The sequence below is a fragment of the Gavialis gangeticus genome, unplaced genomic scaffold (assembly GCF_001723915.1).
Source record: "Gavialis gangeticus isolate Ggan-Ray unplaced genomic scaffold, GavGan_comp1, whole genome shotgun sequence".
NCBI classification, from domain to species: domain Eukaryota; kingdom Metazoa; phylum Chordata; order Crocodylia; family Gavialidae; genus Gavialis; species Gavialis gangeticus.
The window spans coordinates 21173162-21187369 of NW_017728992.1; the positions used below are offsets into that span (position 1 = coordinate 21173162).

Genomic DNA, 14208 nt, shown 5'->3' on the forward strand with positions numbered 1-14208 from the left:
TCAAAAGCCTTGCTAAAATCAAGGTACTCCACATCCACTGGTCTCACTGCATCCACAGAGCCAGTCATCTCATCATAGAAAACAATCAGGTTGGTCAAGCATGACTTTCCCCTGGTAAATTCATGCCAACTTTTCCTAATCACCTTTTTCTCCTTCAAGTGCTTAGAAGTGGATTTCTTGAGACTCTAATTCCATGATTTTTCAAGGGACTGAGGTGAGGCTGATTGGTCTGTAGTTCCCTGGATCCTCCTTCTTCCCTTTCTTAAAGATGGGCACTATGTTTGCTCTTTTCCAGTCAACCAGAACCTCTCCTGATCACCACGAGTTTTCAAAGATGATGGCCAATAGCTCTGCTGTCACATCAGCCAACTCCCTCAGCACCCGTGAGTTCATCCCATTTGGCCCTATCCAGATTTGTAAGTAGTCCCTAACCTGTTCTTTCACTACTGATGTTCAGATGTTCAGTCTTCCGGGAGAAACTGCCAGGAGCCATTTAACCCTGGCTGTTGCTGGATTATTTTCTCCCAGAGAAGCCATTTTTGCACTGGGAAAATAAGCCTTAAATGTCCTTATGCTTGTGGTTTCTACTGATAAAACAGTGATTCTCCTAATAGAAACTGAACGCTTGCATCTGGCATAAGATATAGATAAGGTAAAGTTCTTACCCAAGGAACACAGGTGCAAGGCAGGAATGTGCTCAGCGTCAATCCAACATACTCTCTTAATGCTACATGGTTTAAGTAATTTAACACAGTTTGCTGTAAAATAAAATATACATACCCACAAGCCTTTTGGTTTCTGCAGCAAATTCTTTACTCTGTTCAGTCCATCTCTCTTTTTCACCTGCTAGACCACTTATAAGACTGGAGGCTGTTTGCATCTTATGTCTGCAATGTTCTGCATCTTCAATCAAAGTCTACAGGAAACCAATTGCAGAAATATTTGTTTACAAGTGAACACAAATCTAAACCAATGAGGGAAGAATGTTCACAGATACCACAATTAACACTTACTACATCCATTGAGAAGGACAAAACACTCAATATAAAATGTTCAAATGAAATACTCTGTCACTATGTCCTAAGAATGTCCTGGATTTTGTCCTTCATCTATTAAATGTTGGATGCACATTTTTATTTTTATTTTCAATTTTCATTCTGGTCTTGTAGGTTAAAAATGTGGTAAAAGATGACTGATGCCTGACACCTGGCACTAGAGCCTAAGGCCTAATGCATCAAGTAGGACTTCCCTGAAAAACTGTCTTTATTTCAGATACAAAGAAAATACAGGTTTCTGACCAAAGCATTGTGCTACATACATCATGTATTTTTGTGGACTTTAAGATGCATGATGTCTTGTGCAAACAATATCAAAAGGCAGTAAAGCAATCATATATTCTTTCTGTAACAAATACTCAACCTGTTTTTCCCTCATGGCTTTTTCATACTCTGCCTGCACAATATCTAGTTCAGCTTGTTTGGCATCCAACTCTGCTTGGGCTTTCTGCAGATCCACCATGGCAGTAGCAAGGCGATTCTCCTGAACTGCCAAATTAGCCTACAAAGTACACAAATACAAAACAAACACTTTCACTGAGCCTTTTAAAGCATTTTGTGCAAGGCATTTCAGTTGTAGCTTCCACCCAATGAATTTACATATGAATAAATGTTCCATGCAATTGGATCCATCATGCCTATTCATTCAATTTTATGACAGACTAAATTCTGCTACAGTTCTCAATAATTATACGGTAAATTCACACGCGAGGGTAAAAAATTAAATTCATATCCCTCAAATATTACCTCAAATAAAACTCAGTGGGAAAACATTTCTGAATTCAAACACATTAAAATTAGACATATTTCACAATAAGTTAATATGAAAAATAACTGTCAGGCAACTGCAGGGGTATAGGGTGTAGCCGTGTTGGTCTAAGGACATAGGCAAACAAGGTTCAGACAGATTCACTGTGGTCTTAAGCTACAAGTTAACTCTACTCCACTTGTTCCTAACTTTTCTTGGCATAGTGATTTTAGACTAGATGGATGATGGAGTATAAAACACTGTTGCCAACAGGTAGTAAAACTTTTTCTGGAGGTGTCACTCCAGCTTGTGTTAGAGAAAGTTACTCTCAAGCTGCATTTACACTGGTGGTTCAATGAGCCCTAAACAAGGATCCTCCCCAAAAAAGTGTTGTACATTTCCAGATTTCTCCATTTTACAAAACATGTTTTATAAATTCTTGAAACATCTGCCAAGCCATTCAAAAAAGGATTAATTTACTCTTGCACAAAAAAAAAAAAAAATCTGTCTGCAACTACAAGACTCACTGGTAAGCAACTAATGTTACTTTTGAAAGTTTAGACTTCAGTTCTTTCAGAGTAGTAAAAAAAATGGCACAGGTAAATGGCAAGTAAATACTTTGACTATGTAGAACTGGCTGTTAACATTTCAAATTTAAGTCAATAGTTTCAGACCAAATAGGATCTGGTTTATACATTTTAAAATTTCTAGCCTGGAAAATTAAACCACGCATCAATCAATTTCACTGTATTCTTTCATACTTGGGAAGATAAATGAATCTGTACCAAATGCTAAGCTACCATGACTTAACTGCTTAGTTCCCAAGCTAAGCCTTCCAGATAGTTCAGGTATCTTCTCATTTCACTACAGGGTATGCTTCCCCAAGGTTAATTCCATCTCTACCCTTCCAATAGATGCACAAGGGTTCATTTCTCTAGACAAGGGGTGGCCAAGCTGTGGCATGCATGCCACAAGTGGCACCAGGAAGCTTGTGTGGGGCAGACAAAAATCTCCATTCCAATGCCCCAGATGCTCCTTTTGAGAGGCATGAATCAGAATGGCACTCAGGAAAAGTCAGGGCTTAATGTGCGGCACTCCAGCCAAGAAGGCTGGCTAGCACTTCTGTAGAGCATGACAGTTTGAGACTAAAATATTGTTTAACAGGTTTTTTATTTCATACTGAAAAAACATGACAAAACATACAAAGAGACCAGATAGCTTGAATAAGACTCTTCCCTTCTTTAGACAATAAATTCTTAATGAAAAAGATCTCAAACTTCATTTCAGCTACACATTTTAAAGCAGTGATTAAAAGCTCTACTACTTAAGAATTGACTTACACATATGCCACCTGTTTAAAAATCCACACTTCAATTGGTAAGCCTGCTTATGGATTTCTTGTTTGTGTAATAAGCAAGTCCAGGGAGCATGCTACAATGTTTATCTTTCCCAGTCAAGCTCCCACTAGCCAAAAATACAGAGACTTACTTTTAAGGGTAATACTTCCTTGTTGATAGCAAAAAATGCTGCCATAGCTTTGGTCCATGAGCAGAGGCCAGCCACATTCCCACACACTCGCTTTGCAGTTTCAATGTTGTAGTCTGTCATTTCAAAGTAGGGGTTTAAAAACTCTACTACCTCTTCATTGATTGTATCTTTTGGAAATTGCTAGAAAAATCAGGCAGGTAATACTTTAGTCACACTGTATCACCACACATGCACCAGATTCTTAGGAATAAACTTTAAAGGCATTCATACAGGAGGTCCTTTGTTGTACATATTGTTGAGGCATCAGCAACAGTTATCAGCAACGTGCTTATCTTAAATTGACTCAATATTTCTTAACTAGTGACCTTTACTATTGCAATTTAGTAACTAATGCTCAGAGGCTGGAATTTTGCTCACAGTTTATGTAAGTTTTGTACCATCTTTAAAAACTTTCCAGTAATGAATAATCCATTGTTCATGAGAGAAAGGGCAAAAAGAAACCCTTCTAGATCTAGACAAAAGACAATCTTTTGTACATGTCAGAACAGGGAATCTTAGAAAAATCAACTCTTAAATCAGACTATTTTTGACCATACACTGAATAACTTGCTATTGGAACTTGCTCTCATAACATTTGTTGCATTTCATTTCTCTCCCCATTAACACCTACCTCCCATTACACTCCTATGATACCTTTTTCATCCTCATCTTTTTGTTCTACATCTAAAGAACTTTGAATTTTATTCTTCATCTGTTGATAGCAGTACTAAGAACATTTCCCCATGAAGTATGGCAGATATAATGTGTTCACGTAATAGCTTACTAGGTTATCATTCCTTCAAGTGCTATAATAAATACTAGTTCAAAAAACCCTCATCACTAAAATATGGTGGTTGTAATATCATGAACTCTAAGAACTAACCAAGTCTGCCACAAATAAGCCTGCTTGTCAAGTAAAATACAGCTCAGCTTCACTAAGGGTTACAAATAGGCTTCAAGAAAAAGGAAAATTTTAAGTTATACAAAAAGATTTGCAACTTAGGTTAAAAGTGGCATTCCAGTCACAGACACCCAAATATTCATAAATAAATATAATTAATAAATACCAATAAATATCTCTCTCAAATAAATCAAAGAAAAATATATCGAATCATTTAGAAGTCAGCAGCAGAACTAGCGATAGCAAAAATACAAAAGAAGTTAATCCAACTTCTTATAAAATCCTGTCATACAAACTCTCCATAAGGCAGATTTAATGTTTTCTGATGTACACCCACACTCACAAGTAAAGAAAATTCCATACAGAAGTTAATTGATATGATATGCTCCAGGTAATAGCCATTGCATAGCCATCTTAAAAAGGAAGATAGCTATGTTACAGTACAAAGGCTTCTAAACAGCAAATGTGACCAAACAGCTATCCAGTTTTTAAACTATGAATCTCATCTTGCAATTGTGGCCTTAGAGGAAGCCACTTTTGATTTACTGTCAGGGTTCTTACCTGAGTAACAACTGTGGGACTGTGCCCATGTTTCTTAGTGGTAAGCTTGTAATTAAGATCAAATCCATGACCTGCTTTCTCTAATACAATTTTTGTGGTGAGTTTACTAAATAAAGTACTTCTCTACCTGCAGATTCTGTAAGAAGTTTCCTGCTGTCATAAGTTTCAGGGATTCCTGCCAGGATGGGATAGTACAGTTTTTCTCTTGGTCCACTTTCACACTGTTCACTTTCCTGTGGAACAGCAGTAGCACACAGTCCATGATACGCATGATGAGGTGTGGAGGTCGACCCAGCGTACGGACAGTGGCTATGTCTGCAGGCTTTATTGTCTGTTAAATTGAGAGGAAGGAACAGAATTATATCCCTTGCCATGTTAGTAAGTCAATTAATAGATAATACTGTTATAGGATGGCAGACAGACAATTGCATTAGTCCATTCTACAAGCATAGGATTGTTGTCTGTAAGATTTTTAACTGTACAGTCATCTTTAAGCCAACCACACACAAGGAACGCATCCCAATAGGTTTGGAACTTTTGCGTCTTGCAAGCTGGTAAGCAACTTCTGCTCAGCAGCTCCCACAAGCTATTTATATGAATATGCCTAGTTGTGAGAAAAAATGCTGTTAGAAAAAAATAGGTTATATAAAAAATAGCTCCTGTTTGTCCTTATTACAAGCTGTTATCAATGGAACACAAAAGGCCTATCATGTGCTTTGAAAATTTTTACTCTATTTAATATTATTACTTTTAAAAATATAAAATTTATGATCACAGTACATCTTCACTTGACATAATAGTGCTGTCAAATAACAACAACAGCCCTGGAGAATTTAAGAATGAATCGACTAACCAACACAGGTTTTTTAGCTGGGAAGTGTCCTTTAAATGTTGAAAGTATTAAAATATATGTATTTCTGCACTGCTAACTAAGGTCCATTTAATTCCTAGTAGATAGTTTGTAATTCTCATCTAATTGCATACTATTATTGATTAAATTTACTACTGTATAAAACTATGCAAAATCTCAACCAAACCAAACATATTTTCTTATTGGAAAAAATTTGACTGAGAAACATTTTGTATGTTTCTCGCAGATTTTTTTTTTTAAGTCTTTTTTTCTGTTAGGGAATTATCACTGAGCTTTTTGTGAATTGAAGAATTCAAGATGAAAATAGTTGATGGCCCACACTAAGCAAACAAATCTGTAATAGGAATGTGTCATCTGTACTTTACATTCATTTGCTACCTTTTTGTATAGTATAGTTTTAATTTACATGGTAAAATGTGCCAACTAAGCACAAAAATATTAATAGTCAGCTGACAATGTGAGTTGTCATTCATATGTTATACAATCAGAAGAAATATTTTGTCATAAAACAAGATCCATCAGGAGGAATGGTTTCGTTCTTAAAAAATTGTTTCAGATTATTTGATTTTAAAATGTATTAAAACAGAATAAAACAAGGGACAAAATACAGGTAAAGCCAGAGTAACAATAACTGTTTATTTATTCCTTAAGACATTAATGCAATACCCTAAATATCGATGATAGTTTAAATGATTATACAGCCCACAAACATTTTTCACATATCCGATTCCCTGTTTTGTTTTGCATTCTACTGTACTTTGTATCTGGATCTTAGTACAGGTTCATGACTTATACTTTTTGTCTGTACATCCTTACCATTTCACTCAATCCCTATATTGCTGCTCACCTCCACAAATCGAAGTCATTACAACAGAAGAAAGTACATGTCTCAGGGAAACAAAAATGGAGGCACCACAACAGCCTCCTGCAGCAGGACCCAAAGCGGGGTGACTCATCCAGGAAAAGAGGAAGAGAGCCCTGAAAAGAGGGCATACTTACCACCCATAGGGGAAAGACAGCCGTGCTGAGAAGGACCACCAGCGTGGTTCATCAGCCACTTTTATTGCTGGCTTGGGGCAGCACCAGCAGATGACGTCAGGGAAAACCACCGCCCGGCAGATTCAAAAGCCAGCAGCGGAGAAATGCCAGAGAGAGACAGTAGGGATACCCAAGAGTCGAGTTGCTCCCTGGGCAGCATCTCAGAAAGAGCAGCAGCCCTGACAGGGGCAGGATGGAGACACTCTGGAGGGGTCTCAGCTGCATTAGGAGTACACAACACCCTGCTTGGTGGAACAGCTGAGGCAAAAAGGGACAACATCGAGGGATCGGAAGGACCACAGATGTCAGACCCATGAGTGGGGCCAGGCAGAGACCTGCACCCCAATCCTTTCATTATTTCTTTTCTTTGTTCACTTTATTTTGGAGGACCAAGGAAAGACCCTCCATGGGTCCAGGGTCACAAAAACAGATTGAGGTGGGATTTGCAGGGGTCTCAGACACAGATGCCCTGGGCTTTCAGCACCCTGGTGCCCCAGCCAGCCTCTCTGCCACCCTCTGCTGCCACCCAGAGCCTGGGGTTGACCCCCTGTACCCCCTGCCAACCCAGGCCTGTTCCACCCTGGCTCAAATTGAAGCTGTCCTGAACGTGTGTGCCTGGGAATAGTTTGCTCCAGCTCAACTCACAGGTGGAGACGACTGCACGCCCAACAGTCACCCAGGACAGGAAAACCGTCCAGGGACGGACAAGACGGTAAAAAAATTGCGGATGAGGACATCACAGGGGACAGGCCAACAGTCCACTGTCCAGCGGTCTTGAGGGATGGCACATGGCTGGGGTGTAGGGAAGGTGGAGCCCCAAGAATGCCTTTGGCAGGTAGTACCCAGTCTGTGAGAATCACCACTGAAGAAGTGAAGACCAAGTCATGGCAGGAGAGTGTCAAGGTTTCCCTCAGGGTGGAACACGACCTAAAACCTAGGTTCTGGGGACATACCTCTTGGCAGGAGCCAAGTGAACGCTCAAAGGCTGCCCAAGAGTGCCTATACGAGGTCAGGCAGAGTCAGTACATAAACATTTAAGACACTTTAGAACCGAAAGAAAATACGTGACCCCCTTCAAGGTTGGTATTTACCTTGACTGTTATTTGAGGCACCAGATACCTTGCCACCAACTGTAGGTTTTCCTACAGAAGTATCAGACTTATTCTCATCTTCAAGAGCTACAAGCAGACTATTGTTTAACTTGGGTTCATGCCTGCCCTAAGTCTTATCTGGTCAATTTTTAAAACGAACTCTGGACTGAAAAAGAATGACAGATCTCTTCCCTTCAACAGAAAGGTTGAAGCAGGGGTACATTGAGAGAAAGAACTCATAAAAGGTATTTGATGGAGGATTTCTCAAGAACTTAAGACCATTTGAAATTACAATTTTTTTTTGATGAGTCAAACTTTTAAATTTTTCTGATATCACTGTATCTTCAACCATGCAATTCTTGACATTTCATATGTTTAAGTGGTATAAATGGGAAATGTAATTCATTTCAGTGCCTACTGCTGATAGCTTCTGATTCTTCCTCCTCCCCCCAAAATGCTCTATGTACTTCACATTTATCAAGTTTGACAGAAGTGAAAATACACATCAAACAATATAGTGAAATATCAGGAAAAGTAAAATGAGTACTTAACTCTTTACACACTGTAATGTAAGGTTGTGTGCAGAATACAGAAATGAGCTCATTATCAGTCTAAAAATTTCACAGCAAAAAGGTGCCACCTTGCCCTACCTTCTGCCTGACAACAAAAAAGTGAGGTTCAATAGCATTTGAATATGGAAACAGATAACCTAATGCTCTGGTGGTTCTGTGCATTGGAAATTAGAGAAAATAACCAGAAGTAAGAAGAATTATCATCAGGAGGTTCAAGTGCAGTACCAGTTTAACAGGAAAAAATTAGGACAAATGAAAAAAAAAAAAAAGATAGCTTTGGACAGCCCAATGGATGTTCTCATTCTGGTGAGCATAATGTTTAATTATTAGCATAATGCTTAATGATCAACAGTTAATCTGCACTCCTTTCTTGCATACATTGGTGGTAGTAACTCGGCATGCGATTTCACATACAGTTGCTGTAGTGTTTGAAGCCTTTCTTCTCTGGTGGGCTTTACCATGAGCCTATTTAGTTTGATGTTCATGAAAAAAGATTTTTTTGCCAATTGTTATCTGGCCCACGCACCACCTTACTAGAAAACTGAGGGTAAACCCATCTTCTGAAAGCTATTATCCTGTGTAGTGTAGGCTTTTTAATACAGACCTGTAAAGCTGCCTCTGCCTCTTCTAAGGCAGGTTTTGCAGCCTCTAGTTTTTCTTCAGCAATGGCTTTATCTGCAGAGATGCTGTCAACAATAGTCTGGGCTTTATCTTTCACTTTCTGTACTTCTGCTTTCACCTTTTCAGCAGCTTGTGCTTTCACAGTGACTTCTTTCAAAACCTAAGAAAGAGAATAAATTCAAACTTAAAGACAATATATTGCTGGAAAAAAAACCACTGTTGTATATTCATTTCCAAAAAGGTAAAAGTCATGGTCTTATTTCATGTCCATGGTCTATCAGGATATTCAAACGAGATTGCCTTCATTTTCATTATCATTATTATGCAATTACAAATACTTTTTTCAGACCTCCTTTTTCCTTGATTATTCTCTGTCAACAAGAAAAGCAAAAAGATGAAAGAGCATAGCAACTATACAAGCCTGTACTTACCATGTCAGCTTTTTCGTTAGCAACCTGAAGCTCCTTTTCTTTTATCTCTAGTTCTTGGCTTAATGCAGCCACAGATTCAGATGCCTCCTTCAATTTCTCCAGGCCTGTATTCATTCTACATTTTAAAAATAAAAAACAAGAGCATACAGTTCTTTCCATTATGTGTATTTCCATTTTTTTTTATTTAATTCTAGTTACAGGATGAATAAACTACTTCAAAAGATTGTGTCAAAAATAAAGCTGGTACAAAATATATATCATCCAAATGATCAAGTTACATGCCCTTCCGTTGTTTTCAGAAGCCTCCATGTTTCACTTTTTAAACAAAAATGTTGTTAGTGATCAGGGAAAAAAAGCTTTGACACGCTGCATGAACATAATGTCTGGCAGTAGATGACTATTTATCTGCTCTTGAAAGCAAAGCAGTCATCACAAATGATTCAAATATGAGTAGGACAACCAAGAATGAGCACAAAATTAGTGTGGGGCCTACAAAAGAATGCTTTTCCCACTTCTAAGCAGAGGCTGGTTATTTAAAATGGTCAGAAATTATGCAGAATTACTCTCCCCTAAAGAAGGACCTGTAACTTCTGCAGGCAGATCTGTGGCTCAAGGATTGAACTCTTAAGTCACCTCAAAACTCATCAGTGAGCCATAGTTGATATCATCCTCAAACAAGGGATTGCCAATGATGAATTTAAAAATATCATCCCATATGCAAGACATAATTCTCATTCCCAAGCTGACACATTGAAACAAAAGGTGACAAGAATTCACGCTAAGTCAGGATCCCAAGAAACAACTCAGTTACCACTGATCACCTTTGAAATTCTAGTCACTAAAACCTAAATCCTACTAGCTAATCCATGTCAAATTCAAAGCATAAAAATTGTAGTTCCTAGGTTGAATCCTAAAGAAAATATTTAAAGAAAACTCATCCACCATCCAAACTAGGTAGATGATTGGAATGGTCATAGTGGAAGTTTGGAACATTCATAGATACGAAGTCCAGAGGTCATCATAAAATCACGTAGCCTGAGCTCTGACCAACTGCAATATCCTGTATTTCACCCAGTTATCCCTAAAAGTAAACATCATAACTCTTCCAGAAACTCATTCACAATCTTGCTTTGAAGACATGGAGGCACCATATTCCCATAATAATTGTTTACCGTGTTTAATAATCATTAATGTTCAAGTTTCATGCCTAACTAATTTAGTTTGTCTAGGTTCAATTCTCAGTACTACTTCTCATTATGGTTTTCTCCACTGGACAAAAGAGCCCTTCAGTAACTTGTCTCTTCTCCCCAAGAAGGTACTCCAATATTTTAATCTAATCTTTTATAATTTTCTTCTCTTGTGTTCTTCCAAACACAACATATTTTTCCAAAAAGTAGAAAGATATTGTGGTGTGGTCTGTAACTCTTCACAGTTGTTTAATATCACTTTGCTCTTTCTAAAGTAAATGGACACGTACATACAAGTTCCCTCACATTTACATTTGACCTAAGAAGAGTCCCTTTCCACACATTGTCTCACAGAGAACGCTGCTCAGATACCATTCAAATACCTGCAGGGTGGCCAATCTTCTTCTGCACCTTCTGAACAACATCAGTACTCATTTCCAGTTCTCCTAGTGAATGTGTTGAGACAAACACCAAATTTCTATTTGTGTAGCCATTGGGGGGTTTGTGGGTTTTGGTGGTTCCATTTCAGTGAGAAAGCTTTTTCGTTATTTTGGTTGGCCTCGGAAAACGTGTATCCCTATAGTGGATATCATGTCTACAGTTTTCCCTGTGCCTTCTATCATGCTTTCAACCACTTCCCTGATGTCTGTTAGGGGGACCCTGGAACACACACAAACAAAAAGTTCGCATTTGTTGGTCACTGTGAGAGCTTCAGCTGTCCACCCCCTCCTTTCCTCAAGACTCACCTGCCACACTTAAGATGAAAAAATTATGTTAATTTCCGAGGGGAGGGATAAGAGATGCCAGACAACCCAATGCGATGCTTCAGAAGTGCTAGTTTATTTAACATTGAAACAAAAGAGTATCCCCACACTAATTGCCTCATTTGTGAGAGGTGGCTGAATCGCCACTTGGATCAATTGCAGGTTCCCAGCTGCTCTGCTGTGGATTGTGGGGCTTCCTGCTGCTCCAGCCAAGCCAGTTGTCTCCTGGGGCTGAATTTCCCACTCTTCTGCCCCCAAAGATATGGTCTTCTGGCTGCTGGTTTGTATGTCCTAGGGGAGCCTTTTCATTCTTCCCTCTCTGATCACGGCCATTCTCTGCCACTTTGAATGCCCATCATCTGTCCCAGGCATGGAGCCCTCAGGGATCACATCTCTCACCTCCCCAAGGTCTTACCAGCTAGCATCCAGTCCCAAAGGTAAGTATTTCTCTGCATCTCACCAGTCCAGGGTCATTGTCTTCACACTTCTACTCACAGCATCCTTCAAGCTTCAGGTAAGTCTGCCACCGCCGTTCCTCTGCCTCCCTTCTTCTAGTGCCGGAGAGCAACTTCTGGTGCTTTGTACCACCTTTTATGTCTGGTGGTGGTCATCAATTTCTTATCTCTTCCTGGTGTGTGTCCTACCTTCCCCCCTCCACCTGTATTTTCAGTTTCACCCTCAGTAATAGGGGTTTGGCTTAAACCCCCTATTACACTCACATTTGGAGTGGCCAACCTGCCACAAGTGGTGTGGGCAGCCTCTCTACATGGCAAACCAGGGAGGGGACAGACAGTAAAGTGGCAGATAGGAAAGGAAACACAGGGCAAGTAGTAGAAAGCAGAGCACCCAATTGGGAAGAAAAAAGGACCAGAAGGTACTTGGGGGTGTAGGACTAATCTGTCACAAAGGTTGGACCCCACTTGTCTAAGGCACCTACTGATGTAGAGCCAACTTTCGTTCAGCACACTACCAAGTTTCTTTGTCTCTACTGCTCTTTCCCACACCAGGCATACAAATTCAGATGCTGATCAGAAGAATGCAAATGCGATGGCTTGTGGTGGTGTCGAGTTGTCCTCCACCCACTTAGACTGCATCCAGATGAATGCGGAAATTTGGTTCCCTTTGTGCTGCTGCTACTTGTCCCCCAAGGAATGCCCACGCCACATGGCATCTGGCGTATGGCAGGTTACCTCTGGTAGGGGAGTGGAGGTTGGGGCCACCAGCTGTTCTGGCCCCAGAAGCCTTACCTAGGATCCTGGAACCTGAGGAAGTTGCAGGCACATTGCTCCTGCAGCTTGGAGCCTGGCTGGCAGCTGGAGTATGGCTCTGGCTGGCCAGGCTCCAGTTTGGGGCAGCGCATGCTGCCCCCACATGTGCCACCTTGCTCCCCCTCTCCCCCCGCCATGTGGGTTTTTTTTTATCCCTGAATCTCCAGGAGTCATTGCAAGGCAGCAGGGTGGAAAATACCTAAACATGCAGTGTGTGGTGCTGCTGACTTGTCTGGATGCAGCCTTAGTATTTACGAGCTTAATATACTGCTTATGAGTATATTTTTCAGAGTGCTAACATCAGGGTTTATTATTCTGAAAATACCCCTAAAGCCAAGTGTACTATTCAGCATTATTCCAAGGTACATTGGATTCCAACGAAAGGCCATTCATACAGTCTTCCAGTATATTGAGGTTTTTTTTAACCTTCATGTTTGCACAGGTGAAAAGGATTCACTTGAATTTCAGCTGTGCTGGCATTTAATTGCGTTTCAGCATAGTAGTACAAGAGCCAAACTGCCATTCATATTAATGTCAATTCAACTTAGTGATTCATAAGTAGGGATCTCCATAAACTGTGGAGGAAGTACCTCCCACAACAGCTCCTTTAATTTTTTTTTTTTGTTTCACTGCTGCCCCCTCTCCTTCTCCACCCCTGCTTGGCTGTTTGTTGCTGATCATCATCAGAGAAGAAAATAACCCATGAATTTAAATATGCTATAGTTTTTGCCTCCCCGCTGCTGACTGACTCAGAGGTCCTGATGTCTGACCGGGGGGCAAAACCCATGTTTTTCACTTCCCTGGTGATCAATAGCAAGTGGCCCAGCTGGTGGGGCATCTCCACCAATCAATGGTGATGGGGGTAACTGTGGAAATAAAAAAAAAATAATAAAGGAACCACTGCGGGGGGTCACATCCTTCATGATTTACAGAAATCCCCATTCATAAGCCATGCGCATGAATAGAACTTATTCTGGGATAGATTGGCTGGTAATTCATGTAGCTATTGCAGTATAAATGCAAGGGCATTCCTGTGCAGCAGTCCATTTTGGTGTCCTGGCAACTGGCTCTCTCTCTCTTGCATAGACAGACATACAATATTGTATCAGTATAACTGATAAACTATCTACTAGAAAACTGATTATATGATGACCATTCATCATGCTATATGTTTTGGGGAAGATATGCCAATTGATTACAGTGTCCCATACTGCTGACAGGTCTGGTTGATGTGCCTGTTGTCAAAGATCAAAGTCTTTGATTTCAGATGCCGATGGCAAAAGATCAGAGGCTAACACAACAAACTCTGTAATTGTAGTCTCTCACTATTATTTTTTAGTTTGTAACAGTGCTGTATATTTACAGCAGTCTGCCCCTCATTTCAAATCATTTGAGCTTCTCATACGAGAGAGAAACTGACCTTGACAGCCCAGCACAAAAGATAACGTCCCTATGGTAATGAGATACCCAAATTGGCTAGGTTTAACAGAATTGTAAAATTAAATAATATACTATGCTTGCCCTCTTGTGACCAAACAGGACCAGTACCACCCAAGTAAAAATATAACCCCCC

General features: G+C 40.0%; 1 protein-coding gene across 1 annotated transcript in view; it reads right to left on the reverse strand.

Moving 5' to 3' along the window:
- DNAH5 (dynein axonemal heavy chain 5) overlaps positions 1-14208 on the reverse strand; it is a 555556-nt gene that overhangs the window by 81643 nt on the left and 459705 nt on the right. Inside the window, exons 57-62 of the mRNA XM_019521239.1 lie at positions 9417-9531; positions 8969-9145; positions 4920-5123; positions 3292-3471; positions 1420-1557; positions 781-916 (exon numbers count right to left, since the gene is read on the reverse strand). Of these exons, the coding sequence (XP_019376784.1) occupies positions 781-916; positions 1420-1557; positions 3292-3471; positions 4920-5123; positions 8969-9145; positions 9417-9531 (950 nt within the window). The remainder of the gene's footprint in view (positions 1-780; positions 917-1419; positions 1558-3291; positions 3472-4919; positions 5124-8968; positions 9146-9416; positions 9532-14208) is intronic.